The 26,830-nt window shown below is 46.4% G+C and overlaps 14 protein-coding genes across 14 annotated transcripts; 9 read left to right on the forward strand and 5 right to left on the reverse strand.

Moving 5' to 3' along the window:
* Window positions 1-559: 559 nt before the first annotated feature.
* On the forward strand, window positions 560-990 carry N7484_000324 (serine palmitoyltransferase small subunit family protein; the record flags this gene model as incomplete). The annotated part of the gene is made up of 2 exons (XM_057110745.1): window positions 560-677; window positions 749-990. The coding sequence occupies 2 exons, from the start codon at window positions 560-562 to the stop codon at window positions 988-990; spliced, it is 360 nt and encodes a 119-aa protein (XP_056977971.1).
* Window positions 991-1,807: 817 nt separating this feature from the next.
* Window positions 1,808-2,292, reverse strand: N7484_000325 (uncharacterized protein; the record flags this gene model as incomplete). Its single annotated transcript, XM_057110746.1, has 2 exons — window positions 1,808-2,080; window positions 2,239-2,292. 2 exons carry the CDS (start codon window positions 2,290-2,292, stop codon window positions 1,808-1,810), a joined length of 327 nt encoding a protein of 108 aa, XP_056977972.1.
* A 422-nt stretch (window positions 2,293-2,714) lies between these two features.
* N7484_000326 (dodecenoyl-CoA isomerase) lies at window positions 2,715-3,616 on the forward strand (the record flags this gene model as incomplete). The annotated part of the gene is made up of 2 exons (XM_057110747.1): window positions 2,715-2,905; window positions 2,962-3,616. The coding sequence occupies 2 exons, from the start codon at window positions 2,715-2,717 to the stop codon at window positions 3,614-3,616; spliced, it is 846 nt and encodes a 281-aa protein (XP_056977973.1).
* Window positions 3,617-3,987: 371 nt separating this feature from the next.
* cdc123 (cell proliferation protein CDC123) lies at window positions 3,988-5,324 on the reverse strand (the record flags this gene model as incomplete). The annotated part of the gene is made up of 2 exons (XM_057110748.1): window positions 3,988-5,149; window positions 5,206-5,324. 2 exons carry the CDS (start codon window positions 5,322-5,324, stop codon window positions 3,988-3,990), a joined length of 1,281 nt encoding a protein of 426 aa, XP_056977974.1.
* A 204-nt stretch (window positions 5,325-5,528) lies between these two features.
* Window positions 5,529-8,024, forward strand: N7484_000328 (COG1/VPS51 family protein; the record flags this gene model as incomplete). Its single annotated transcript, XM_057110749.1, has 3 exons — window positions 5,529-5,671; window positions 5,737-5,906; window positions 5,968-8,024. The coding sequence occupies 3 exons, from the start codon at window positions 5,529-5,531 to the stop codon at window positions 8,022-8,024; spliced, it is 2,370 nt and encodes a 789-aa protein (XP_056977975.1).
* A 1,063-nt stretch (window positions 8,025-9,087) lies between these two features.
* On the forward strand, window positions 9,088-9,722 carry N7484_000329 (hemerythrin domain-containing protein; the record flags this gene model as incomplete). Its single annotated transcript, XM_057110750.1, has 2 exons — window positions 9,088-9,321; window positions 9,378-9,722. 2 exons carry the CDS (start codon window positions 9,088-9,090, stop codon window positions 9,720-9,722), a joined length of 579 nt encoding a protein of 192 aa, XP_056977976.1.
* A 463-nt stretch (window positions 9,723-10,185) lies between these two features.
* Window positions 10,186-11,556, forward strand: N7484_000330 (uncharacterized protein; the record flags this gene model as incomplete). The annotated part of the gene is made up of 3 exons (XM_057110751.1): window positions 10,186-10,202; window positions 11,166-11,271; window positions 11,377-11,556. 3 exons carry the CDS (start codon window positions 10,186-10,188, stop codon window positions 11,554-11,556), a joined length of 303 nt encoding a protein of 100 aa, XP_056977977.1.
* Window positions 11,557-11,776: 220 nt separating this feature from the next.
* N7484_000331 (serine hydrolase domain-containing protein) lies at window positions 11,777-12,991 on the reverse strand (the record flags this gene model as incomplete). Its single annotated transcript, XM_057110752.1, has 1 exon — window positions 11,777-12,991. The coding sequence occupies one exon, from the start codon at window positions 12,989-12,991 to the stop codon at window positions 11,777-11,779; it is 1,215 nt and encodes a 404-aa protein (XP_056977978.1).
* A 1,533-nt stretch (window positions 12,992-14,524) lies between these two features.
* N7484_000332 (uncharacterized protein) lies at window positions 14,525-15,098 on the reverse strand (the record flags this gene model as incomplete). Its single annotated transcript, XM_057110753.1, has 2 exons — window positions 14,525-14,568; window positions 14,849-15,098. The coding sequence occupies 2 exons, from the start codon at window positions 15,096-15,098 to the stop codon at window positions 14,525-14,527; spliced, it is 294 nt and encodes a 97-aa protein (XP_056977979.1).
* A 2,279-nt stretch (window positions 15,099-17,377) lies between these two features.
* N7484_000333 (uncharacterized protein) lies at window positions 17,378-19,681 on the forward strand (the record flags this gene model as incomplete). Its single annotated transcript, XM_057110754.1, has 4 exons — window positions 17,378-17,727; window positions 17,779-17,908; window positions 17,979-18,356; window positions 18,446-19,681. The coding sequence occupies 4 exons, from the start codon at window positions 17,378-17,380 to the stop codon at window positions 19,679-19,681; spliced, it is 2,094 nt and encodes a 697-aa protein (XP_056977980.1).
* Window positions 19,682-21,678: 1,997 nt separating this feature from the next.
* On the forward strand, window positions 21,679-21,976 carry N7484_000334 (uncharacterized protein; the record flags this gene model as incomplete). Its single annotated transcript, XM_057110755.1, has 2 exons — window positions 21,679-21,885; window positions 21,941-21,976. The coding sequence occupies 2 exons, from the start codon at window positions 21,679-21,681 to the stop codon at window positions 21,974-21,976; spliced, it is 243 nt and encodes an 80-aa protein (XP_056977981.1).
* Window positions 21,977-22,139: 163 nt separating this feature from the next.
* On the forward strand, window positions 22,140-22,502 carry N7484_000335 (uncharacterized protein; the record flags this gene model as incomplete). The annotated part of the gene is made up of 1 exon (XM_057110756.1): window positions 22,140-22,502. The coding sequence occupies one exon, from the start codon at window positions 22,140-22,142 to the stop codon at window positions 22,500-22,502; it is 363 nt and encodes a 120-aa protein (XP_056977982.1).
* A 224-nt stretch (window positions 22,503-22,726) lies between these two features.
* N7484_000336 (aryl-alcohol dehydrogenase) lies at window positions 22,727-23,236 on the forward strand (the record flags this gene model as incomplete). The annotated part of the gene is made up of 1 exon (XM_057110757.1): window positions 22,727-23,236. One exon carries the CDS (start codon window positions 22,727-22,729, stop codon window positions 23,234-23,236), a length of 510 nt encoding a protein of 169 aa, XP_056977983.1.
* Window positions 23,237-23,979: 743 nt separating this feature from the next.
* Window positions 23,980-24,862, reverse strand: N7484_000337 (uncharacterized protein; the record flags this gene model as incomplete). Its single annotated transcript, XM_057110758.1, has 5 exons — window positions 23,980-24,107; window positions 24,271-24,336; window positions 24,397-24,496; window positions 24,571-24,735; window positions 24,830-24,862. The coding sequence occupies 5 exons, from the start codon at window positions 24,860-24,862 to the stop codon at window positions 23,980-23,982; spliced, it is 492 nt and encodes a 163-aa protein (XP_056977984.1).
* Between the last annotated feature and the right edge of the window lie 1,968 nt (window positions 24,863-26,830).

The following is a 26,830-nucleotide window of genomic DNA, read 5'->3' on the forward strand; positions in this document are numbered from 1 at the left end:
TTCTTTCCGTTTGTGACTTTAGTTATTAAGTACCAACGATTATTATTGGGACAATTGGAGATTGAAGAACTCGAGCCCGCTCTTTCTGATCCGGAGCAATCGGGGCTCAAAACGGTTCCCCAACCAAAAAAAGTCTCACGCATCCACACCCCCACGATCTCCGCCTGCACTCCCGATCCTAAGCCCCTAAGACCCTAAGCCATTCTTTCACCCGTCGATCTTCTTTTCTTTATCCTTGAACCGTCGAATTGCATCGAGCACACCGGACGATCTATCTCTTCCATCCCGGCCCCTAAAGTAACGGCAAATACCCGCAACGCCACAAGAGACCAAAGACCCCTGAGTCTCTCAATCCTCGCAAGACATAAGGGAGGAAGCACGCCAAGACATTGTGACAGATTGCGTCCACATTTGACTGGTGGAACACGGTGACACTACGTTCGCTTTGTTCAAGGGGCCCACGGAAGACGACATACGCCGGGGCCGAAACCTTCCCTGCGCCTAAACAGACGTCAACTCAAAGATCAACACACCCGCTTCGATCAAACCAGTCGCAGTCATGGGTTCTATTCTCTGGCTGATCAGCAGTTTCGTCCGCTGGGTGCGTATGAAGATTTATCAGTACGAGGTCACATTCGCCATTTACATGCTTACCCCGACGGAAAAATTCATCTTCAGTACGTGCCCCTGACCTCGAGCCATGCCACTCTATCGCCATGAAACGCAACTAATCCTTTCTCCCGTACAGACTCTCTCCTTCTCACCCTGATCACTATGATCGCCACTGGAATCTACGTCTACCTCCCTAACCACCTCCGCACGATCTACGGCCACATGTACTACTACGCCGTTGGCGAACGGCCATTCATCTCCTCCAGACTCACATCCATGAGCGCGGTATTCGGCGAAGCGACGGAGACTCTCGACGTGATGTACCAAACAGCCAAGAGCGCGGCTGCGGCGACGACACAGCACTTGGGCGAGTTGTAATGAGGCCTCGACAACATGCCTTCTCATTCAATTGAACGGTTGATCAGACCGAGATGGAGTTGAAACGGGTGTGGTATTGGAGTTGTTAGGGAATTTCATCCATCGCTGGAAGAAAGAGCTGCAGCAGGCCCTTGTTATTTCCTATCCCTGCTCTGCTTCATGGCCTCCAGCCGATGCATCCTCGGCGTTTCTTTTGATTTTTATCCATTGTTGCTTCAATTCGGTTGTTGTCGACTGTCAAGTCGATCAATCGCCCCCGGTTCCCTGCTTTTTAGGCAGAACGTTGGACATTCAGGTACTCCAGTGATCTTTTATAGCGCGGCATTGCTTGTTCACTGTGCAACATATCATTACCTGTGCCTCATCACTGCAGAGGCATCGTGTTCCTTTCTGGGCTTGAGACCCTTTGCCTGATGCGAGTGTTTGGACAATGCACATAACTTTTGACGAAATTTTTTAATATGGTACACAGTTCATCAGATATAGTAATAATTAAGAATATGAATACAGACGAAATAAAGATATGAAAAAAAATCCAAAAATCCAGTCTTGGATACTGTACAATTGTAATAGTTGAGATATTCCCTTCCCCGAACGCCGAAAATGCCCAGAGCAGAATATTGTACAAATCTTCACACAGATATAGCCCATGCCAATCTAAGGGATATGATGCACTGTGAAGACACAAGAATCAAGTGCGATAAGCGTCGCATCCAATCACAGCATGAATACCATCCCAGCCAAATCTTCATGCTCTTCCACCCTCCAGTATATTCATGTAGATATGCATGACACGCGGAACATTTTTTTCAAAGACCTATTGTTGTCCGCTAGACTCCGGCTGGGCCTGAGCTTGGGCCTGAGCCTGAGCCTGAGCCTGCAACAGAGCAACCTCCCGCTCTCTCCGCTCCCGGCGCACAGATTCCACCATGCGCATACGTGCCAACTCCTTGTCAATCTCCTCCTTGTCGATCGGAATCTTGTGCGATTGTTCGGCAGTAGGCCAGAAGTTCTTGACGTTGAAGCGGTCGTCGAGGTTCGTGCCGAAGTAGTACATCCAACCGATGGGGAAGAGGACGTACATGCCGAACTAGAACAGAACAAAGCAGTTAGCGGATTGATTGAATAACATGATTGTTAGGCGCAATAATCTTCCATGTTATTGCGTATGGATGAGCTTTATGCCAGAATCCAGTGCATCGACAAAAGCAGTGGTATGCATTGCGTTATTTCAAGATTGAGTCTTACCTTGAAGACTTCCAGGTTGCCGCCCTGGAGCCGGCGGAGGGGGTTGGGAAGCATGGCAGATGTGCGTGAGTATTCTTCCTTGAATGAAGTATGCAATGGAACCAGCAGGTTGTTCTGGCTTGTTCGTTGGAACTTCGCGATCGGCGAGTAATGAAGTCTGGAAATAATGGGCTGATGATTATTTGCTTGGTTTGCATTCATGCGTTACTCAGCGATTGATGCCCTAGAGGAAAGGCACCAATACCCAAGGGTTATATATTACGTGATCTGCCGCGGGCCTCGGCTTCCGATTCCCCGCAATAATGGAAGGAAGATATACTAATTCAGGGACCATGCATGTTATTTGCTGCTTCTCCAACCTTTTACTTGCCCCGGACTGAGAGCTGATCCGCTCCTTTGAACGTATAAGCAGTACCAAGGTTCCAATTCGAAAATTGATCTTACATTGTATCTATTTTCTCTGAATATCCCAAAAAATGTCCAACGAAGAGCTCATCACCCTGACCTATCAGGATCGCATCGCGATCGTCACTCTCAACCGCCCCGACAAGCTCAATGCCCTGAATGTAGGACTATACTACACCCTCGCTGAGCGACTACGCGAAGTCGAGAAGCGAGATGACATCTACATCACCATTGTGACCGGCACAGGCCGGTTCTTCTCCGCGTAAGCGCACCAACTATCCACCTAATCCGCGCAAAGACTGACCAAATCTCTCACAGCGGTGCAGACGTAACCAGCGCCCGTCCTGATCCCGGAAACGCCGGAAGTGGCGGCATCGGCTCAACAGCCCGCCAAGAACTCGTCCGCGGCTTCGTCGCGAACAACATCGACACAACCCGCGCTTTCTACAACCACTCCAAGATCCTGGTCGTGGCTCTGAACGGTCCGGCCGTCGGTCTTTCCGCTGCCCTGATTGCCCATGCAGACTTTATCTACGCAGCTCCGCACGCTTTCGTGCTAACGCCCTTCTCATCACTGGGACTCGTTGCTGAAGGCGGAGCCAGCCGTGCCTTTGTCGAGCGAATGGGTATCGCGAAGGCGAACGAGGCGCTGATCTTGAGCAAGCGGATTCCGTGTGATGATCTTGTGAGGACGGGCTTTGTGAATAAAGTCATCAAGGCGGATTCAGGGAAGAGCGATGATTCTGCGGGATTCTTGAAGAATGTTCTTGTTGAGGTTGAGGAGTCGATGGGCACGCATTTGAACCAGTCTAGTATGGTCAAGATTAAGGAGCTTGTAAGACGACCTGAGAGGGAGATTTTGGATCGTCAGAATGGGCTTGAGGCTTTCATGGGGTTGGAGCGGTTTTTGGGTGGGACACCACAGGAAGAGTTCCGGAAGTTGGCTTCTGGGGAGAAAAGGCATAAGCTTTAGATCATTTGGTACCTACTTACACGAGGAGATTAGTAGACATGATATACAATATTAAGGCATGGACCTTAGGGTCTTTTCGGATATAATTGTTTTGAAGTGTAAGGTTGTAAATTCTTTTGCAGACTTCCATGAAAGTTGATAAAGAAGTACTTGAATGATTTGAATACGTGAAGTGGAACAGTCAGCACAATTATCGGTCTCATTCTCCGATGTCAATCGTCAGAGTACCTGTGGATGCAATATATGTCTACTTTGCGAAAAAGGATTTTTGAACTCGTTATGTGCAATGCATAGTTCAAACCCAGTTATTCATGGTCAAATTCTCTTAAACAAAACCAACTCCTTTTACAAGGCAATGCCTAATGTACAAGCTATTCCGAGTCACTGCTATCATCCTGCTGCTGCTGCATTGTCTGCCTGGCCAGAATCTCCTGCCACTTGCCCATAAACTCGCTCATGCCGCCCGGGCCCGCCAGAGAGGCATCGACTAGGTCCTTCGGGACCTTGTGAGCAGAGTACTGGGGCGTGGAGAACTGATATGCCTCAGGATCATTCTTCTTCACAAGACGTATCTCCGGCAGGAAAGGAGCAAGATCATCGTCGCCCTCTTCCACATTCTCCTCTTCATCTTCGGACTTTTCCACATCCTCAACAACACTACCAACCGCCTCATCCGAAGTCATAATGCTACCATCACGAAGTGAGATCCTCACAAATCTACCATTGAGGTCATCATCTTCCTCCTCCTCGAAGCCAATGGGATCCTTCATCCGCAGAATCTCCAACCAGCTAAATAGCAATGAATCTGTCCGCTGGGCCCAGGGGTTGATATCAACTAGCCAGACACGTTGATGTGGTGCAGGGACATAGACATCGAACACGAAGTTCGGATCCGGGAAGGTGTCGCGCAGCTTTTCGTCAAAGAATGCCTGAATGCGCGAGCGGAACATATCCCGCATGTCGAATAGGAAATCAAAGTAGTTCAAATCACGCTGACACATGCAAAGTAATTTCCGGTTGCGAACAAAGCAGCGGAACTCGAGAGATGGGTTGAAGTTGGCATATTTGCGAAGGACGAGGTGGTAGGGGACGTCCGGGATTGGTGAGTCGATGGTCGGAGCCTCGGAATCATGGCCATTTGTAGCAGAATCAGGAACACAGTCGTCAAAAGGATGCTGAAGATCGTGGGTGATGAAATCACTGCTTTTTAGGAGGAGGTAGACGTCATTGGCGGTGGCGCATTTCGTGTCGTTTGTAGCGGACATGAAGGTTGCGTCTTTGGGGGCGCTCCAGTTTAGTTTTGGGGTAACCTTTCCAAACTCGGCAATTGTGTCTTTGATTTGCGTGTGAATATCGGCCCATTCTGTTGAGGGGTCTTCGGCTTCCTCGCCGGAGTCGGAGAATGTGTCTAGGTCGTCGTCATCTCTTGGGCGTACTGGCTCCGGAGGGAGCACGATGCCATCAACGCGGAGGTAGGTGATAAATTGGGGTGACAGCGGGATCACTCGGGATTTAGGTGCGAGGGTGCGGTATCTAAGCGGCAACGTTAGAATCATATCTTGAAGATCGGTTATTTTAGATTGAGATACCGTGGGTGCCAGTTATGGTATGAGCAGTTGAGGATGTGGGAATAGGTGATCGGTGGAAATGGGAGGCGATCTGGTAGATCGCTGGGTGGCGCATCGATTGACGCTGCGTCTGACTCCATTATGGGCACTTTTTTTATATTTGATCGTAAGATATTAAAAGAAAAGCATGGTAAATCATGGCGGGGCTTTTCTTTTTTTGAGTCACGGGCCGATAAGCTGATAGGGATAGATGACATAAGCGCTTCATAACTGAAGCAGCTGGCCAGTCCGATTGGACCAAATGGCCTTCTCACTCTTGAACATCATTCACAGCACCATTCACAATGGCGCCGGAGGCTCCAGACCCCCATAGCCTCAAGTCATGGGCTGATGCTTTCCAGTATCCGATTCCAACGGTTCGCCGTGTGGAGCAGGAACTGCGACGGGATATTGCTAGCAATAAGGAGAAGCTCCGAGCTCTCGTGGGGTAAGCTGGTGGTGGCTGCAATGTTGTTTCTAAGCCCTGCTAATAGTGATTTAATGGGGATGTAGTACACGATACAGAGACCTTGTCGGAACTGCTGAGACCATTGTGACGATGAACTCCGAGATACAAGAGGTCGAATCCATTTTGGCCGACGTTGGACGTCGATGCAACCCGCGACTGTTGGAGAAGAAGCATATTTATGCGCGCCAAATGAAAGGCGATGCAGCGGGCAAAGGTATGGAAATAGTACCTTGCAATGGTTTGGGAATTGGAGTCCAATGGCTAACATTGCGCAGACACAGAGAAACACGCGTTCGGAGCGCAACTTGCGCTTCTTCACCGTTGCACTACATCTATTTCTCGACTTCTTCGCCGACGAGCCTCATTACTGCTTGTTGCTAAGATTCTTGTTGTTTCCCGAGTGCTGCAAAACAATCTATCGCAGCACGAATCGACCCCGCCGTTCCTCGACGATCTTCGCAACCAACTTGCGTCTCTGCAGCGTACCCTCTTGAAACGGATCAATAAGCGCCTATCATCCGCAAATGCCACGGAGGACAGCATCATCGAATCCTTGGCTGCTTACTGTCTTCCAACAAACTCCTCTTCCGATGATGCCATTCACCACTTCCAGAAGACGCGCCTAGACGTGATTACCAGCCAACTGGAGCTATCGCGCGAAAATATCCCCAAGGCTCTGCGACTTTTTGTTCGTACGCTACAAACCTCCAAGACATTGCGGTCTCGGCAATTTCCCGATGTACTTTCGAAGCTTAAATCTAGACCGATTCTGTCAGACCCAGAGATCCGCAGCTTAGATGGGCTGGAAATTGATGTACTAGGCCGATGGGTGGCTCCAGAGGTCAATAACTTCACTCCTTGGATCAAGATGAGTGAAATGAGTCGAACTCAAGGCCTGGAATCGATCAAGGAATGGTCTCTGCAAGCATTTAAGAGATTCTCTGAAGGGTGCGACAAAAGTCTGGCGCATAGCAACGACTTTTCCGCGCTGTTATCTTTACGTGCCGAGACTATTGAACTTTGGTTATCATCATGGGGCTCGACAATCACGCATGGCTCCGTTGATGTTTTGGAACGCCTGCGCAATATCTTCAACGACCATCTCAAACGAGTCCTAACAGCGCAGGTCCAAATCGTCGATGAGATCAGAACCCAAATTTCATCTACTATTACTAGCTGGGATCAGGCAGAACATAACACAATTGGATCACTTTGGGATTCTGATCTGATTGCTGCAGACTACTCAAACGGCGCAACAGCATTCAAGCAGGTCATAGCAGACCGACTTCTGGGCCGCGACAACGACGTCTCTGCCGTTCTTAGAAAGTACCAAACCTGGCTCTCGGCTATTGAAGAACGAAGCGAGTGCATAGCGTCTCTGCGCCGACTGAAATGGACCGACATTCTCGTTGGCGGCGAAGTAGAAGACGAAGACATTGACATCACGCCCCGTCTTAATGATGATGACCCGAAACTTCTTTCTGATGCGCTTCATTTAGCGGTTAATCAAGCATTTGATATGCTCCAGACATCGGTCACCGATGCCTTCAAGGACTTTGGGAGTACTCACCAAAGCGCAAAAGCCACCTTCCTCCTACGACTCATCCGGCACCTGCGACGAGATATTCCTTCTGGCTTTCTTGCACAGGACTTCATGCTCTCTGGGGCCGTTGTTCCAGATCTACAGAAGCTACTTGCAGCTGATATTGTCGCACTAAGTGGATCATTATCCCTTCTACCTTCATCAAGGACCCACCCTGATTCCAATAAGTTGAAGACTGTGCCTGGTCGTTCGTTGTGGGAGGGCGAGCCCGTAATACCGGTACAGCCGTCTCCAAGCACCTTTAAATTCTTGCGTCACCTGACTGCAACTATGGATGAGAACGGGGTTGATCTTTGGGATCCATCGACTGTGAAGGTCTTGAAGGGTGAGTTGCAGAAACGGTTGGAGACTTCTATCGGATCTACGCTCAATGATATGGGTATTTGGAAAAATGCAATTGAAACCACGTCAAGCCCCGAAAAGAGTGAAGAAAAGGGCGAGAAGAATTACGAGGGGGAAGAAAATAAGGAAAGAGATGAATTCATCGATCCCAAGATTGAGGATGATGCATCTCATGCTAATGCCTTGCGCGACTGGAAGATCCAACTCTTTTTCGATACTATCTACTTAGCGAACATGTTAGGTGACCCGACCCAGCTGGCTGGTGTCGCGGAGCGCATCCAAAAGAGTGCGGAGCTAAGTGCCGAGGCTGTCAAGAGCATCCAGAAGGGAGCAGCGGAGTACTGGAAACGCACGGAGCTGCTATTTGGTCTTCTTGCTGATCGTTAGTGGCTTTCCTATAGATAGACGGAGTGGCAGTCACACTTTGTTTTACTCCTTAGTGTGGTATAGAATAATAGCGCGTTATGTTTCACTTCTTCAAATGACATATGCTCCCACATTCCAATATATTGATCCACCCCATCAAGGTTCCAGCATAGAGTAATGAGTCAATTCTTGATTCTAGAAGTCAGATATCCGAGAGATCATAGATACATCAAAAGCAATTCCAACGAGAAATTGGAGTTCCAACAAAAAGGCCTCCACCATATCGCAAAATCCATGAGATCCCCTTGCGGAAAGCCGGTCCACATCAGAGTCCCAAGGCCTGTCCTAAGTGCCACAAGCCTTCCCGAGCAGGACACTTACCGAGGCACTGCCATCATTCGCGGCCACGGTATCGAGATAGCCGTCTTTGTTGAAGTCACCAACTGCAACACCATACGCAATGGCCATGACGAGGAACATAGTCGACGGTTGACAGAAGTCTTGGAAAGTTCGAATCGTTTTTCTTTGTCAACGATTCGAGCAGCGTAATCTGGTGGGATAAGAGGGTTTACAGAGAGTGGGAATTGGCTGTATCTGATTCGCGGAAACTGGGTTAATTGACTAGGAGAATAGGAGAAATGAATCATCTTAAAGGCCTGGAAAGTGTCTGCAAACAAAGACTGACGAGGGGTAAATGACACAAATGATGTTATGATGATGGATGTATACCCAATCCGACCAGGTGAGGGGATTGTTCAAGAGAGTCCCTGATGCTACTCAGCATATCTGCCTTTTGCAAATGCAAGGAAAATGTGTAAAATCTTCCTTGTGATTGGGTTGGGTTGGCGTAAAGGTGACATGTCGATCGGTGGCTCGGGCCGGGAAGCCCCCAATTGTATGTTTGGACAAACCCGACAATCTTGGAATGACGTGACACCACTTTGTTTATAAAAAAGCATATTCTGGCACAATGAATTATTAAAAAGCCTTTTCGACAATGTCGTTCTTGCTGCTGCGTTCTACTCGCATCTCTTCAAATTTATTTGGAGCGTCAATCCAACGGTGCTACTTATCTCAAACCTCAATGATGGCCGCCATCAGTGACGCGATCAAGAAAGACCATCGCGAGATCGAAGAATACTATAATAACATCCTCAATTCCACCACTGAAAAAGAGAAAACACAGTGGCAGAATCAATTCACGTGGGAACTTGCCCGTCACTCCATCGGCGAGGAGTTGGTCATTTACCCTCAATTCGAAAAGCTACTGACTGATGGCCGCGCCATGGCGGACAAGGACCGCAAGGAGCACCTTTCCGTGAGTAATATTCTGAGAATGTCTCACTTGTATATAGGTAATAACCTATACTGTAGGTCAAAGAACAGCTCAAAGCCTTCCAGAATATGCAACCTTCGAATCCTCAATTCGAGCCTACACTCAAATCTCTCATGCAAGATCTGACTCAGCATATCAAAGAAGAGGAAAGCGAGGACCTTCCCAAATTGGAAGAAAGCCTGACGACGGAGGAGAGCGAGGACCTTTCCAAAACTTTCGGTAGAACGAAGATGTTTGTTCCGTCGCGATCGCATCCCAGTGCGCCCGACAAACCTCCCTTTGAAACCGCAATTGGACTTTTGACGGCTCCAATTGATCATTTGGGGGATCTGTTCCGATCGTGGCCACATACCTCTGGCATGCCAAACCCTTCGACCAAATGAATTTCTGGGTACTATTTAAAACCATGACTTCTTGATTTCCGCTATGGCATTTTTTCTATGCTGAACATGATATATGAATTATGGAACTAAATTGAAACGTAATTTGCTAGCTAGCTAGCAATTGAATATCTGTTATCTCAGGTCTTCATGTCCTCATGGCTCTCAGCTGTTCTTTCGTTGGTCCGTCCGCGTTCTTGTTCTAATAACTGACAAGCTCAATTGAAACGTCAGATTCTTTATCACATCCACCACTGCTCTGTGGTTGCCTACTCTAACGCACCTCATTCTGATCCTAGGTATTTAAGGCAATTCGAACCCAATCAAAGGGAATGTAATATAACATATGAATGACGTAAATTCCAATGCTATGCAACATAGCTATTCTATGCAAAGGGATCAAATTTTAAATTGCCCATCATACGACATCATTTTTGTGCCCAAAAACGAGATCTTGCTTGCAAATATGGCTACTCGTCCACTGTAGGCCACTGTGAAGGCCGTAGAATTGGTCGCAACTCAGAACCGCGCCAAGCAGATTGCGTTCCATTTCTAGGGGTGAATGATGGTCCCGCACGTACAGCAGCAAAGCTAGTGAATGTCTATGAGCTTTTAATGGGAGGCGATATTAGTCCGCTCTTCACAAGCAATTCGGAATTTATTCCTTGATTCATCCTATAGCTAGTAAGCTAGCGAAATGCTAGTCCAATCTGGTAATGAACTTCCTCAAAATCAGGGACACTTCTATCTGCTTAAAAACCTTTGGATAATGGCCCACTCATGTAGTCTCTGGTCCCTGTTCAGGTGACAAAGTCCTTGGCTTACAACTGTAATTAACAAGGCAGTCTTTCTGGAACGATCGCCTTGTCAAAAAAGTAAGCATAAAACAAGAAATAAAAAATACCAATTAATGTTCTTCTTGGAGGGCGATGACGTAGTCTTCACGTTGCAGTTTAACGTTGGCCACGGGTATTTGACGCTTGGTTCCGTATCTGGAAACAAGCTGGGGAGCCGATGATGTAACGATGAAAAAACCTAAAAGCTTCTAGTTTAAATGTAACTTGAGCGCTCTGAAGCAGCACCTTATCTTTCTCTTCCAGTAATTATAATCCATCACTGTATATTCCCGCAATTCGATGAATGGCACCATGAATTTCCTTCGTCAACCATGCTTGCGCACTGCAATTATGCGCTCGGTACGCACCGGAGCTGTTCAAAATCGTTCACCTCAGGCAAATGTTAGCCGAAGATCTTTCGCTACTGCTGGTCCGGATGAGCCAAAAGGAAGTGGCTCTAAATTGTGAATTACCCTTTCGACTCCTGACCTAGCCCGCCAGCGGACAACCCGTTAACATCGAAACCGTTCTCTAGGCTGCCAATCTCCATTGCTTTGGGCGTTCCCCTCGCATACTACTTATGGCCCAGGGGAAATTCGAAAAAACCCAGTTCCGGCTCTGTTGGCGAGCATCATGGAGCTAATCAAGAGTATGCACAAAATGCGGAGGGCAACCAGGGCAATGATTCCAACCCAAATAATTCCGTGCATGATGAGGTTCGTTTTCCACTTATGTCTTTTAATTTTTTCACTTTCTTCCGCACACGCCCAACATGGGATGATGTAGGACCTCTAGCAACCAGTTTACTGACTTACGGATAGCCTCGAGCTATGGGTTCTGCACAAGGACCTACAAGCATGTCATTCAAGCAAGAGGGCCTTTCTAATGCCGATACCATGAACCCATATGTCAATGAGCCTGGCAAGAGTAAAAAGGGAGAGGGCGAGACGGAAACCGCAAAGGTGAAGGGTACCGTGAAGCCTGACCGACCACAGGCGTGAACCAAAACGCCGACCTTGCCAATATTTCAAGAAAATAGGCTCGCAAATCGGGGTATAAACGGAGTTCAAGAAGGTGCATTGACCAGGTACATAATCCAACCTGGGTGGCGTTTCGCCGGTATGTACGAATAGTAAAATCAGTGTAAACTAGTAAAGCCAGTGCAAACGAACGATTCTCCACGGAAACACTTCCCCCAAATTGTTAATTGAGTTTCGATTCTCAAGTCGAGGCATTATATCTCTCAAACCCCTTGTACATCTCAGGAAAGTACGCGTCGAAATTTGAGTTGCTGCTCACCCGATTCTCCATCTTGTTCATGGTGTATGCTATGGTCATCCGCCGGCGGCGATCCATAATCGTAAAAGATCCTCCATAGCCTGACCAGAAACACATTCCATCTTCTTCTGGAATTAAAGAAACTAAGCTTTCGCTCCATGGCAAAGCGACTCCGAGGGCGAAGCGTATCTTGCCATTGAGACAGGGATCGAAGCCTCTGATTCGCTCTTTCATCATCTCATCGATGGTTTGAGGAGAAAGGTACCTTTTACCATCGACGATACCATCCAGGGAGACCACAGATCCAATACGTGCTAAGGCACGCGCATTTGAGTAGCCACCCATGGCTCCATTTTCGGACTTCCGGAAGACAGGCTCATTGGGCATCGTAGGATACACCAAAGACCCTCGGAGGACCCGACCCAAGAAACTAGTGGGATCAAAAGCAGTAAGAGGAATCACTTCTTCCAGTGGGAAAGGAATGATATGAGCATTTCGGGGCCATTCCTCCTCAGGCAGACCAAGCTGGAAGTCAGCCCCCAAAGGCGTTGTGATCTCCTCGGTAATGAACTGGCTCAATGATTTTCCCGTAATTCGTCGGATAATTTCGCCTACCAGATGTCCATAAACACTTGCTTTGTATGCGCTCTGGGACCCTGGCACATACAAAGGAGGTTGTTCTGCAAGCAACGCGGCAGTTTTCTCCAGATCATGCAAGTCTTCGGCGAGCTTCAGAAGCATCGTCTCTCTATCTTGCATTTCCTCGGGAGTAAGGTATCTCTCGATGGTAGTAACTCCAGAAGAATGGCTAAGAATTTGTGAGATCTTGATGTCATCTTTACCATTCGCCGCAAACTCAGGCCAATAGGTTGCCACGTTCTCATTCAAATTCAATTGGCCACGGTTGACGAGGATGAGAGCTGCTAGGCTTGTGACAATTTTGGTATTTGACCACACTGCTGTAATCGTGTCTTTGCCCCATGGTTTTGGCTCGGTCTGGCTGGGATCTGCAAAACCACCCCAAAGATCCAAGACATTCTTTCCATCGATGTTGATACAAAGGGAAGCACCTACTTCGTGGCCTTCGGCAAGCCTCTGTTGGAGAAGAGCACGCAAAGAGTCAAAGGCGGGATCACAAAAGCCGTGGACGTCAGCCATTGTAGGAGCTTTTTCAGAGATGTAATACTGATCAATATTTGAAGCGAGGTTAATTAGATGAGAAAGGATGAATGAAATGAATTTGGGTGGGGGGGGGGGGGGTGTGAAGTGGGAACACACTCTAGATATTATAGGATAATTCTGCACGGTCCCGTTCTGTACTTTACAGAGCCGAAAGCTTGCTGGCTAGTAGCAGTACTGGAAGATACACTCTTTTCATACTTTGAAGCCCCCAACGGGTAACCTCTGATCTCTAAGCGCTGTGCGTGGTCTTTGATATGTGGCACTTAATAACGGGGTTAACCCATAACTCATCAAAGCTAAGTAGCATTCGAGCGTTCCAGTCATGGATAGGTAGTATTTACCAATTACTCTGGTAATTCTTTACCGGGGTTTTTCGATTCTCGTTGTGCATTTAACCCCGCGTGCAGGGGTAGCCTTACTTGTGGGGTCCAGAAATCACCATTGGGTCAAAGCAAACAAAAAAAAGGAGTACACGCGGCAGACCCGCAGAGATCTACATAGAGGGGTAAGTGTCTATTCAGCTTTGATAGGCTCATGGTCGCAGCTCATCTCTTCGGACGAGCCCCAAGCAGCGGAGCCCGGCTCATTCCCCTGACTCGAAAGGAGTCCAAGGTGTAAGGTGCTGCAGCTAAATGGACCGGCCCCTACTCCCTATGCTTATAGGGCCATTTGAGGATCAAATACAACCGAACACATACCACAGTGTACCATGCCCAAATCTACAAGCAATGCATAATTCCAAGAATCCGCACTGCTAGTCAGGATTTACTGTCTAGCCCTACGTCACGTTGGAGTCCAAATCCCAGCGAGCTGCGAAAGAATCAGCTAATGTACCCAGTAGTATCAGGGACCAAGTGGCACTTCGCAGCTCAGATGTTTCTAATCGATTGGCTCTTTTGGGTCTCTTTGTTCCTAACATTCGGCTCAAAGGTCCTGGCGAGGCGGTGAATGGGGAACGGGGAATGGATTTATCATACATGTAGAATTTGGGGGCCGTTTAGCAAACCTGTCTAACAAGGCGTGAGTACCGCTCATGTGGGGGGAGTGATTTACCAAAGACTGCATTGTGACGGACGGATGAAGAAGGATCAAAGGAGAGTCGAAAGAGACTAGAGAAAGCGATGAAGAAGAAGCACACCGAATGGTGATCAGGGGGAAAGAACGGAGCAAACAGAACATGGGTACTTGTATTGGTGGATGAAGAGATAAAAAACAGGAAACAAGACACGAAGCACTGATCTAAGGACAAACGTATCTCTCATCACATTCTGATGGACAGATGAAGATGAAATAGCATTTTCGCCCCTCCTTCTAGTTACAGGCTTTCGCGCAAGAACTCTTACCGGGCGCCAATGGTATGCTGCTCTCGTCTTTACTGCTGCCAATAACTCCAACAAGAGCTTCATGCACTCATTTACATTCGGAATCGATGGGTCATGGGAGCTGGCTGCAATGCGAAAGAGTTCAACGTGACCTGCCAAAGAAGTGGAGGTACATAAGGGAATAAGACTAATAGGCATCTTTCCGAGCTCGTTGTGTAAGATTTCCAAATCCTGTTGTTTGAGATGCTATTGTAATTTATCAAGCCAGCTGCGCAGTCCTGTCAATGTTATTCTATCCAGGTTTTACCATAATCAATAGAGCTGGCTTACTCGAAATGGATTTTAGCAGGTGTCAAGATTGACCGTACGATACGCTGAAAGTCCTCTGCTACTTTCCCGCGTACCACAGTCTTTCCGAGGTCAGCATCCTGCCACTGAAAATTTTCGCCTGGCTTTATTAGACCGGTCAGCCCAGGAAACTTCTATCTGGATCAATTCAGTTACCGCTTACTCAGGAGACTTGTCGCGTGACGGATGAGCTGACTTGGGTCATTGTCTCTCACGACGCAGTACCAGAATCGTAGACGGATCACATCATACTTATGCTGGAGGCGCTCAGGCACATCCTTAAAGGCATCGAGCTTGCTGAAGGTGATATAAGAAGGCCAAGAAGGTCGGGGAGGGAATTGTTTCTCGGATAATTCATAGCCATCTAGTTGTGCACTGTCAGAAATCTGAGATGCTAAGTCTATAAGCCACATGCTAGAGAGATGTCAGCTACATGTAGCCTTTTCAAGGATAAAGTCAGTGCCTGTGCCGATTTCCGCAATCTATGCCTGGAAATATCGGTATTTCAGGGTTCAGAGTATAGCCGTTATAGGTTTTCCAGAGGAGGTGTTGTGCGTCCAGCCTAAAGAGAGCAAACAAGGGTTAACCTCCAACTTTCCAACTTTGGCTTATACAATCTTTGTTGCGAGTGGAGTGACCCCTCTAGGTAGATCAGCGCTTCTCTCTCTTCTTCCCTTCTTCCCTTCTCCTTCCTTCTTCTCCCACCGCCGATCCCCCTCACAATACAACATCTTGATTTGTCTGTCTTGTCCTCTTGCGGATTTGTACCCCGTACTCGTACGCTTCTTTCTTCTTGTCTCCTCTGACCGCTTCGACCAGCACGCGACGTCCTGGTAATATTCTTGTGCCTGAAAGCCACAGATCACAACAGAACAACGATCTCCAATTCTTTTATTACAATCCGACTCCCTACTTTCTCTTCTTTATCGACCAAACCCGTTTTAAAGAGGAGTTTCTTAACTTAGAAAACAGTGGACGGTTTCGTTTCTTCAGACAAAACACGCTACTCGCTATGGCGCCGCTACCAGAACACTGATTTGCCACAAGCAGGATAGATATGGAAATTCTCGAATGGATTATTGAGATGAATCTCAATTCTCGAGCCCATCGTTGGCTCGGATCTGGTGTTTCCGCCAAGGACGACCCTAACGAGATCAGAGCCCCTGATGTTGCTTATGGGCGAGCAACGCCCCACCCTGGTTTCTCAAGAGGGAGACCTAGCCTTGTGCTCGAAGTCGGAAAATCCCAAAATCTTTCAAGCCTTGAGGATGATGCCAAATGGTGGCTAAATCCAACAAAAGGGGGCACGGCGGTTTGCATAACCTGCAAACTCGATCAAACTCCAAGACTAGTGATTGATGTTTGGGAGCGACATGCACTGGAGGGGCGGGGAGATGATATGGGTGAAACTATCAGGGTCCAGCATATCATCATCACAAGGAAAAAGCGCACCGGCGAGATTGTGATTAGAGGAGCGCCAATGACTGTTCAATTCAGTCTTCTTATGAGAAGATTACCCGATGCAAACTCAAGCAGAGAAAAGGATTTGTTGATTTGGGTTGAGGGATTAAAGGAAATTGCAGTTGATATATGGGAAGAGCAAGGACTGCTTCAAAGTGGAGATTGAACATTATCAGAATTGGACCCTACCTTAGGTAGGCGCCCATTTTCGTTAATATCTTTTGCTTCTGAGCTCTCCTTCCCAAATATATATCTTACCCATAGGTCTCGTCTTTAGATATAATATCTTCCTCGAATACAGTCTAAGAATTGACTAAACTATACGATATTATCATTAATAACATTATAAATTAGGTACTTCATTATATAAAGCTTTAGTGCTGGTGCTTAGGTGGTGGTGCTTGGGTGGCCGGCCTATAGGACGCACTTTGGCAGGAGTTGTAGAGTATTCAGGCATTCTGATTGATTGATAGCCCTGACTAAGCGGATGACAGCAAAATGGGATTGTATAAAGGTGAGTGTTCTATAAGTGAGTGTTTTATAAGCGGGAGTTGACTGTGTCATGTCGGCCCAAAAGTACGGACCAAAACGTAAAATACGCATTAAAGGGAAGCGCCTAACCGAACGCCATAGCGGGACGGACCGCCCTAATTGATCTCCGGTCGCATTTAATTCACCTTAGGACGAACCGCTTTTAGAAATGACTTACTTTGAATCCACAAAATTTCGCGGGCGAAGATATTCATTGAAATTTGACCCTCCTAGATTAAGCCCAGACGCACTTGAAACGGACCTTATTGTATTATGAAATGACAACCTATAGATCATATTTAGGCGCTTATAACACGGTGAATACTATTTTCTAGGCCATCCATATTACCATAATCAAATGCTGGCACTAATGATATGGGCCAAACAAAGAGAGACTGGGCCACACACTGGCTTACATTGTGTTAGTCGCCTTCAGGTATGCATAGCAGCAGCCGTTCATGACCACACATTACCCGCTTAGAGGGGAAGAAGCTGCAGGGGCTAGCATTCTTTTTAGCTTGCGCAAACTGAAACTCCGTGGGCGGCTACGTAAAAGACCATAATTAGTAGTAGAAATTTACAAAAAAAGCAAATCACCTGTATTATAAATTCTATGGGTCGATGATAAAAGTTCGGCATCACCTCGACTTGCTGCCTCAAAATTCTTTACTCTTCTGTCCTATACTAAATCAACCTCACCATGAATCGTCCATGTAAACGGAGACGGCTGTCTCCGAAAACTCCAAAAATGGTAGACCGATTGATGAGTCAATACAGAATCAGATTTGAAGCGTCAGATCTTTCCGAGACTTGGCCTCAGTATCATTCAGCAATTTTTACCGCCATCAAGAATATGAAACATGTCATCTACACCAAATACGTTGAACGGCCTCAATCCCATAGCCGGCAGAAGTCAAAAATTATAAAGAAGGCCAATAAAATTGTTTCTGCGGCGGAGTGCTGTCGAAATGTCGACACCAATGAGCAAACTTGGAGGCACGAGACAGAATCTATTCTTATTACACAGGTATTTGCGGAGAAAATGGAGTGGTAGGTGACAGGCTACCAAATATTGCTTCAAATGAAGTCTAACTTTTGCAGTGAAAAGTGCACATTACGGCTATGGCTACCCGAGTATCACTCTATGGACATCAAATTTGTGGAAGTGCAAGGAGAAAATTCACCCTTGACTTTATGCAAGTGTGTTGAAAATGATCAACCTGGATACAAGGTATGGTCAGGAAACTGGCAATTCTGAGGCGTGCGCGAAATCACAACTCATTGATAACATTTCTTACTAGATTTCCGCCAATCAACGTACATTTTCGTCGAAGCTGGATGCGGCAGTACTCCCACACTCGTCTATTCCTGAGATAGGGACCATAAAGCCAGACCACATCATCGGGTTTCAAAAATCTCCATCGCTGGATGCTGCTCTTCAAATGCATTCAGATCTAGAATCTAGTCCTGGGGGAAATGCCAACCACATCAAGTTTCCTTTCCTTGTCCTGGAAGCTAAATCAGAGACTCAAAGTTGCGGCTTTCGTGCTGTTGAGAAGCAAACTGCCTTTCCTATCAAAAGGCTCGTTGATATTCAAAAGAACCTCCGGGAAATGGGTAAGGAGTCAACGGAGAGAGCCTTGGTTTGGTTTCTGGCTTATATTGGCGATGAATGGAGGGTTTATGCTTGCGTACCGCATGGAGACGAAACGGTAAGAATTTTCAAAACATTGCATATACAACACATGAGATACTTACAAAAAGACAGCGAATCATCGATCTCTGGCATGGATCCATTTTGAAGCGCGATGAAGCATTACAACTTTGCATAATCATTGACCTGATATGTGATTGGGCTTGGGATATCCTTCACAGAGATATTATTCGGTTGCTTTCAAGGGGACATAAAACCATACTAAACAAACCGACCACGAAAGAATATGATCAAGGTTATGCTCCCTCGCCTTCGAAACGTGAGACTATCATTCGAAATGCTAGCGAAGTATTTTTCTCATTTCGTCATCTGGAACTACCTGAGTCGAGCCGCGAATTAGCCGAAATCCTGGAATCACCTAGCTTGGGAGGTAAAAACATTACTGCCAATGCTATCAAGCTTCTAGATCTCTTTAATCTAAAGCAGCCCCTTTTGCTCCCACGAAGCTTCATATCTGAGCTGGAAAAGATGTGGACTTGTGCGAGCAATAAATACCCGCTGCTTCACAGTGATATGTCATCATTCGCGCACATTTCATTCCAATCGTACTTTCGGCCAAGCGACTTCCATACTGTACGAGAGATCTCATGCATCACTGCATCTCGTGGTGCAATAAGAGTCCTGGAGCAGATGATTGGGAGGACGACTCGTGATTCTCCATGCTTGCTAGATATCTCTATCTCTATCAGGCTTGAGGATGTGCTCCCTTTGGCAACAGGGTCCGGTCAAGACTCTATCAGAGCAGCCGCCAGGAATTTACATCTCGCGCTGCGTACAATGCCTAAAAGCATGATAATCTGGAAGGACTTTTTGGAGGTTGATCAGGTTTTAAAATGTAAATGGGAACAAGCTTATTACCAAGGGGAATATGTATCCAGTTTCTGGAACAATATCGACTCCCGTTCTCCTGACAACCCATTACTTCTCAAATTGCGCCGCTGCAGCGAGCGCCGCTCCAGCGAGTTACGCACATTATCGATTGCAAATGAATTCTCGTATAAGACCATACGTGAGTTCCTCGGGGGAAAGAAAGAAGATTTTCCATACGGTGCTGTCATTCTCAAGATCCCAACACAATTACTTCAGCCACTTTACCCTCAGTATTGCTTGGCTGTGTTTGACGGTTACAATCTTGATGATAGATCTGCTCTTGGTAAAAAGCTATCGCAACTGATTCAGAAAGGTCGGCTGTTTGAGGGAAACTCCAGGAAAGAGATCACTAACCAAGACCATCAGTTACTCCATGACTGGGAAACTCGGCTACGGGGAAATAATGGGTTATCGACATAAATTGATTCGCTGAGATAGGCGCAATGCGCTAGTTCCTATGACCGTAACTAATACCAGTGTTTGGGCTTTTTGAAAAAAGCAATTATTCATTCTTACTTGTAGATCACTGCACCCCTAGATGGTAGAGAGGAGTGATGATATCCCAAGTCCTATGTATTAAAGTGTCCACTGCGTCGATTGGAAAGATTGCAAACTAAGTGGAACAAGGATATGAAAGAGGCCCTGTCTCCCGGTGCATAGTGTTGTTCACCGGTCGTTTGTCATGGTGACTTAGCTGCTGTATCTCGCTAGCAAATCTTCGATGAGCTTTGAGTCTTCTGCACATATTTTTTTGAATACAGGAAAGTGAAAGGGGCTTATAGTCGTGGATTTCCGATAATTATTGAGCAATTGAATTGTATTATGTAATAAGCAGTGTTCTCATGATCGGAATGAGCAAGTATGATCTTTCAGTTCGTTCTCGTTTCCTTAGAAGGTAGATACATGGTTCGTTTCAGTGCAGCGCAGCGCTGGCAGCACGGCTGGTCTTTATCAGGTTTCATTTTTTTCTCTTGGTAAGACATAAAGGCGTGACAGACCCGCTTTGAGGCTTTTAAGACGGGATTCTTGACCTAGAAAACGGCAACTTGTTCAGGATAGGTGCATGCCCCACTTTCGCCTTGCCCATGCAGCCTCCATCTGGCAAAGCAGCCGTAGGGCTGTTAATCTGTAGCTAATTAGGGTTTTGCTCGAAATATTGGGTGACAGTCTTGAGAGTCCTGGTAGTTTTCATCTTTAGGGTTCTTGAGTGCAATTAACTGCTAGCGCTCCTGCTGTCCGAGGCGCAGAAGAATGTGAAAATGATTCCCATATGGAAAGCGTGAATATGAGAGATAAATTATTTGCTAATATAGCGCAAACAGCCCGATTTGAAATGTTGTTTGGGGGCCAATGTGCATGGGGCCGAAGAAAGCTGAGCATGTTCACCAGGTAGGCGTCTGCATGAGGATGAAATTCTGGATATGCATGCGGTTTTGAAAACACGAAATCGAGAATAATGCGCCAGAAAACAAGTCTATTATTCATTAACTATAATTGGATGCCTTGTGAGCTATTGAGGATTACTAGTTATATTGCCCAAAAGTGCTAAATCCACCAAAAGTTTCCCTATGCAGGTTTGCATGCAATTACCCCACAAATGAACAAAGGTTCCAAGATCCTGAATCTCACACGAAATGTGAAACTACTCAATTCCACTCTCGAGATTAATACATTATAACATGAGACGTTGCAATACCCCAAGTCTGCACCAAGACCTCGCCTTCGATATTTCAGGTCACCTTTCCACTGATAAGTTATTCTCTTCTCAGCACCAGTCCAATCATTCGCCTTATCAGTCTTCATATTCTTACTCAGAATCCTAGGATCTAAAGGTCAATATAAGCTTTACCATAAGCACATTTAAGATCTGTAACTCATTAAAATAAGTTAAATGCCTTGTCCCTTAGGCCATAAGCACTATGAGTTTAAACCTATTTGTACTTTAATACAGTCCTTCTTTCTAGAGTTCCAAGGTTATCTTCTAGTACGAATACGGTAATGTGTCTGTAGCAAAGCCCGCAATAACTGAGTACCTTGAATCTTGGTCCTCGGTCTCATATTAAATAACGGTTAACAGTCAGAGTGGGGCAGAAGCTAGTAATTCCAAACGGGTATAACGATCACACGCCAAACTGCATCCGGGAGGGGCGCGGTCGACCCAGCACTCTTGGGCGAGACAACTGGCGATTGTCGAGCTAATAATAGCGTTTCCATGGAGTACTGTACTTTCTTTGAGCCGTATTAATAAAGCATGTTTCTTTGATCAATTTTCTGATACTGGTACCTAATTCGTTATTATCAATACATATTTCCTGTCCGTGAGTCTTTCTTTTCTTTTCAAAAAATCATTTGCTACTCTCGCAGCTCGAATTTTCGCAATCTCGTCTAATATACAACGGGGCTGTGCACAGTGTAAAATGAGTGCTGTATATGACTTTGTCATTATTGGTGGCGGTATAGCTGGCCTGGTGGTTGCTTCTCGACTCAACGAGGACCCTAGCACCTCCGTCCTGGTTCTCGAAGCAGGCGCCGACTTGATAGCAGATACTCGCGTGAACATCCCCATCTTTTATGCCGCACTTATTGGATCCGACGCTGATTGGCAATTTCGCTCTTCGCCTCAGGTAAGGAACGTCTATGTCTCGATAAAGGCTGTGGGCTTACTCATTTCTTTGACAGTCCGGTCTCAATGGCAGAATGCTTGGTCTCAACTAGGGCAAGGCACTCGGAGGATCAAGTTCTTTAAATGCACACCTCTTTGTTCCTCCTTTCATGGGAGTTGTTGACTCATGGGAGGCGCTCGGTAACCCCGGATGGAATTGGACCATCTTAAAGGACTATTTCTCCAAGGCCTACAGCAGTCCGGCTGTAGCACAGGATGCCAAAAATTGAGGATTGGCTTGAATTGAACGAAGAGAAAGGTCCAATCGCAACATCCTTTGGCAACGGGACGCACCCTATTCGCAAGGCATGGGCTAAGTTGTTTCGCAGCAGCGGACAATACAACGCCGGGGATCCGTTCATCCATAGCTCTGTGGGCCCCTTCAGTTGCCTTGCTAGCATCGACTCGCAGGGCAAGAGAAGCAACTCTGCCTCGGCCTACTATAAGCCTGTTGAGCTTCGAAAAAATCTTCACGTTCCGACGAACTCATTCGTCGAGAGAATCCTGTTTGACGAAACCAAGCCTCCTAAAGCTATTGGAGTCCAATATATTCTCGATGGTGCCTCAAAGACTGCTTAGGCAAAAAACGAAGTTATCCTTGCCTCTGGCGCTTTTCAATCCCCCAAAATTCTCCAGCTTTCTGGAGTTGGTGGAGCAGAGCTTCTTGAGAAGCATAGCATCGATACAGTCATGAACCTTCGTGGAGTTAGGCAGAATCTTCAGGGTATGTGAAAAGCTTCCATACTAAAACATTGAAAACCTTTAGCATGTCTATCTTGATTTAACTCTCAAATAACGTGAAAATGTCCCCCGCTTCGACGCATGCCCGGTTTTGGACGGATATGAACGAACATCTACCATTTATAGATCACATGATATTATACACCGCATTTCAGGCAAAGGATGAACTTGAGACTAAGGACTCTCTGGTCAGACAAGAGCCTAAAGCCCTCGGTCAGGCAATGCAAGAATATACGGCCACGCAGTCTGGGCCCCTAGCTTCACTCGGGGTTCACACTTATGCCTATTTACCTCTTCCTGCACCGGATAGAGATACTCTCCGGGCATTATTTACGGACCACGCCCCCGAAGACCCACAAGAGCACAGGGCGACACAAGCCTATTATGAGATCGCGAAGACCACCGTTCTTGATCCCAAACAACCATCAGCTACGTACCTTTCCGCCTTAGAGCAGACAAATTATGCCAAAGACCTCAACGATGCGAGTATCCCAGTTACTTCGCCTGAAAAATTCGTCACGCTTGGAGTCATGCTCTCTCAGCCGCTTTCCCGCGGAAGCATTCATATGTGAGTAACTTTTCGTTTCTTTCTTCTCTGCTACATATTTTGGCTCTTTACTCCAAATCTTCACGCCCTGTCCCCCCAACAAATTGTATATACGCCAAAGCTAACAAGATAATTCCAAGTACCTCCCTCAATCCTTAAGACCCTCCAATCATTGATCCTGGTTACCTGTCGAATCCTCTCGATCTGGAAGTTTTAGCACGGCACTTGCTAGGTGTCAAGGTTTTAGCACAGTCACCTCAGCTTGGGAAGCTGCTCGAACTGCCACTGATGTTCCGTGACCCAGCTGCAGACTTCCAGGGGGACTTGGATGCTGCAAAGAATTATGCTCGGGAGAATTTGATCTCCATGTGGCACTTTGCGGGGACCTGTTCCATGCTGCCCCGCGAGAGATGTGGAGTGGTAGATTCAAATTTGAGGGTTTATGGTATCGAAGGACTGAGGGTTGTTGATGCGAGTGCTATCCCGCTTATAAGCACGGCGAATCTGCAAGCCACTGTGTATGCCTTCGCGGAAAGAGCAGCGGACCTGATTAAGCGGGACTGGAGGAGCGAGTAAATGAGGCATTAGAGAATGTCTACACTATGAATATTCCTATCGCGTATTCTTTATATAGATAGCCCTTCTGTTTAAATGTGCTCCATTCCAAGATTCTATGCTTTGCGCCTTACTCAAAAGCTATGGTTCTCGAAGGGTCCTTGGCCATGGGTGATATTAATTGGTGACATCAAGTATCGTACTGCTACTCTACTAAGCTTCAGAAAGCTTTCGCTCATCAGCCCCTCGATCCTGCTTATTGCCCAGTTTTATCCGGTCCTCCGCATCATGGGGCACGCAGTTGGCTACTGGAACTGCAGTCTCTTCTAGTTCCGAGTGCTCTATGCTTAAGTTAGCCTACTGTGATTGATGATTGTCGACCGAATGCCCTTTATTGTGCATTGATTTGTTCAACGAAAGCCTTATGCGGACTGCGGCTGCTGCCACGGAGTGCTGAACATACCTAACAAGGAGAAGGAAAATCCGGTGTAACGAAAGACTTACCACTCTCCACGTTCTCCAGCCCCCAAGCAGCGGTATCCTCAAGCCCCTTAGCTGCCACAGTGTTGGCTAGTTTGAACAAATTTGCATGATCCTATCAGTCGACAGAGCTTTACTGAGAGAGCTTACGCTTTCGCCCCATCCCTCTGTCATGGTGGGAGGTCTTGCGCACTCTCTTCTTCTTCTTCGCTTTGTACTTCCGGCGCTCCTCCTTCTTGCGTGCCTTCTGCTTATAATACCATCCATATCAGTATTCTCATCTGGACCAGCCCTGGGCCGACTGAGAAGAATAGTGGAGCTTACTGCCTCCGTGCGAACACGGGGTCCGGCAGCAGCGGGGGCTTTGGGGGCTTGGGGAGCGCCAGCGCTACCCATAGGTCGGAGCGAGGTCGCGTTCGCGGCGCCCCCGGCAAGGATCACCGGACAAGAAGTGGGGCTATGGCCCCCGGCGCAGGAAATGCATACATTCTATTTGCGATCAGTAAGTAAAAATGGTCTTTCGCGCGTGTGAATGATCAAATGGCGCAGTCCCCGAGCATGTAGCTATCAGTTCAATACTTACCGCAGCAGGAGCTTTCTTCCCCTCGATAGTCATCTTGGGGCAGGAGAGACCGGCTATGGCGAAGAGGAGAGGAAGAGAAAACTAGAAGGAAAATCTGGTGAAGGTGGTGGTTGTGTCGAAAACAAAAGTTCGAAGGGGAATTCGATTTTTTCAACTATTTAGTCTATAGTTACCACAACAATTATGATTAAAGCCTACAAGCCTGTAGCGGCCTATCAATAAGATTCATGGTGCGAGTATCCACTACTATTTAATTAGTCTATTCACTTTTGTAAGTCATCCCCATTATCGTCCGAATGTAGTCGACCATTTATTTTGGTACCTCAGGCACCATCCTCACTTGTTGATGTGAAATGGTCTTTCTCTCCCTCAGGACACTTTAACAGCTTGTCTGTCCCCATGGTGGAAACTTCTTTCTTATCTACTCTACTTTTAGGGCATGCTCCAATACCTACAATGGGGCAGTAAGTATTTCCCCAAGTGCGGGTCCGGTAGGGTCAACCCAACAACCAACCCTTTCAACATTGTTTCCATTTTATTAAAAAGGGAATTTTTAAATTGTATCTAAATCTTATCTGTAGAGGAAGATATAATATTATTTAATAGTACATTCAGGGGTATGTAGCGGCATTATGGTGAGTAATACTATACGTAAAAATTGGTGTGATTGTATAAATGGTAATGAGATAATTACTAATGGTAAGAAAGCTTAGGGTAGATTTTTACAAAACATTAAGTGATTGTTCTGTGTGTTAAATGGGTATGAATAGCCATCCGTAATTATATGGAACTTGTATAAGATATGGTGATACGTGGAATTGTTTAGCGAATACATAATTGATGGGGTAGGCCCGGAAACTGATCTGGGGAGAGATTTTTGTCTACATGGTGTAGTGACATCTTCTTGCTGCTCTTCTAGATCAATCATTATGCCAGGGGCTCGGTTTGAGAACCTTTTTGTCTTGTCATGAAGATTGGTGGGGTATGTAGTGACAGCAACAACATACCTACAAGGGCACTTTCCCGAACAAGGTGAATCTAAGAACGAAAACAAAAACAAAAACATACAACAGTCAGGATTCGCATGTGGTCACCCACCATACTACTAACTAACCGGCGTGTGGCTTAAGTACGGCTGAGCGGACGGGAAGCCCTGTTCTCCACACCCTATGGTCGTATGTGCCAGAATAGTCAATAAAATAAATATTATAGCAGAATTTCTGACAAGAGAATTAAAGAGCGAACTACGATGCACTATCGCGACGAAAAGTGAAGGTTAGAAATCGAACTTTGATTGGTGGTTTGATCCATCCGATTCATAATATAACGCAGAATTCATCAATTGGTTCTGCCAAGGCTGGAACTTGTGTATAAAAATGTAAAAATCAGGTCTATTCCTATCATTAGTTATGTGTAATGTCTTTTCCCATTCTCTAGAATCATGACTATCTTGAAACCAAAGTGGCCTCACTCAATTTGATAAATTGGGTATATGTCAGCACAACGCAATCTTTGCCATACAGTGAATAACGCCAGCCACGAGTTCGGCATCGATGATAAGGGCGCGGCATGTCAGTTCAATTCAGATTATGGAGAATTTCTTCGGCAATTTTGATCTTCAGACTTGATTTCTTCGTCATAATTCAAGATGAGGGTGGGTTGTAATTTCGTTTTTTCAGGCATCTTGATATCGGGCTGCCGCTCTCCGCCTTATCACCCCGGCCAAGGTTGGGAAATTTAGAGCAAAGATATGTTCTCCACGATTGGGAGTCTTCTGATTCATGAAGGTTATCGCGATTATAACATAAATTTGACCAAGAGAAATCACAGGGGTGAGGCAAGGGAAGCAGTACATGTCGTGATCCGCCTACCTATATCTTGCCAACTCAAAGCTATTCCTATTTGGGAAATGTATATCTTTATTCGTACTAGTTGAGTTCGTACTAGTTGAGTCAATGCGCTACTGGAGTGGGTAGATCGGCGCCAATTTAAGCTTGATTT

This window comes from Penicillium longicatenatum (genome assembly GCF_028827895.1).
Source record: "Penicillium longicatenatum strain IBT 33135 chromosome Unknown contig_11_segment0_segment0, whole genome shotgun sequence".
Classification (NCBI taxonomy): domain Eukaryota; kingdom Fungi; phylum Ascomycota; class Eurotiomycetes; order Eurotiales; family Aspergillaceae; genus Penicillium; species Penicillium longicatenatum.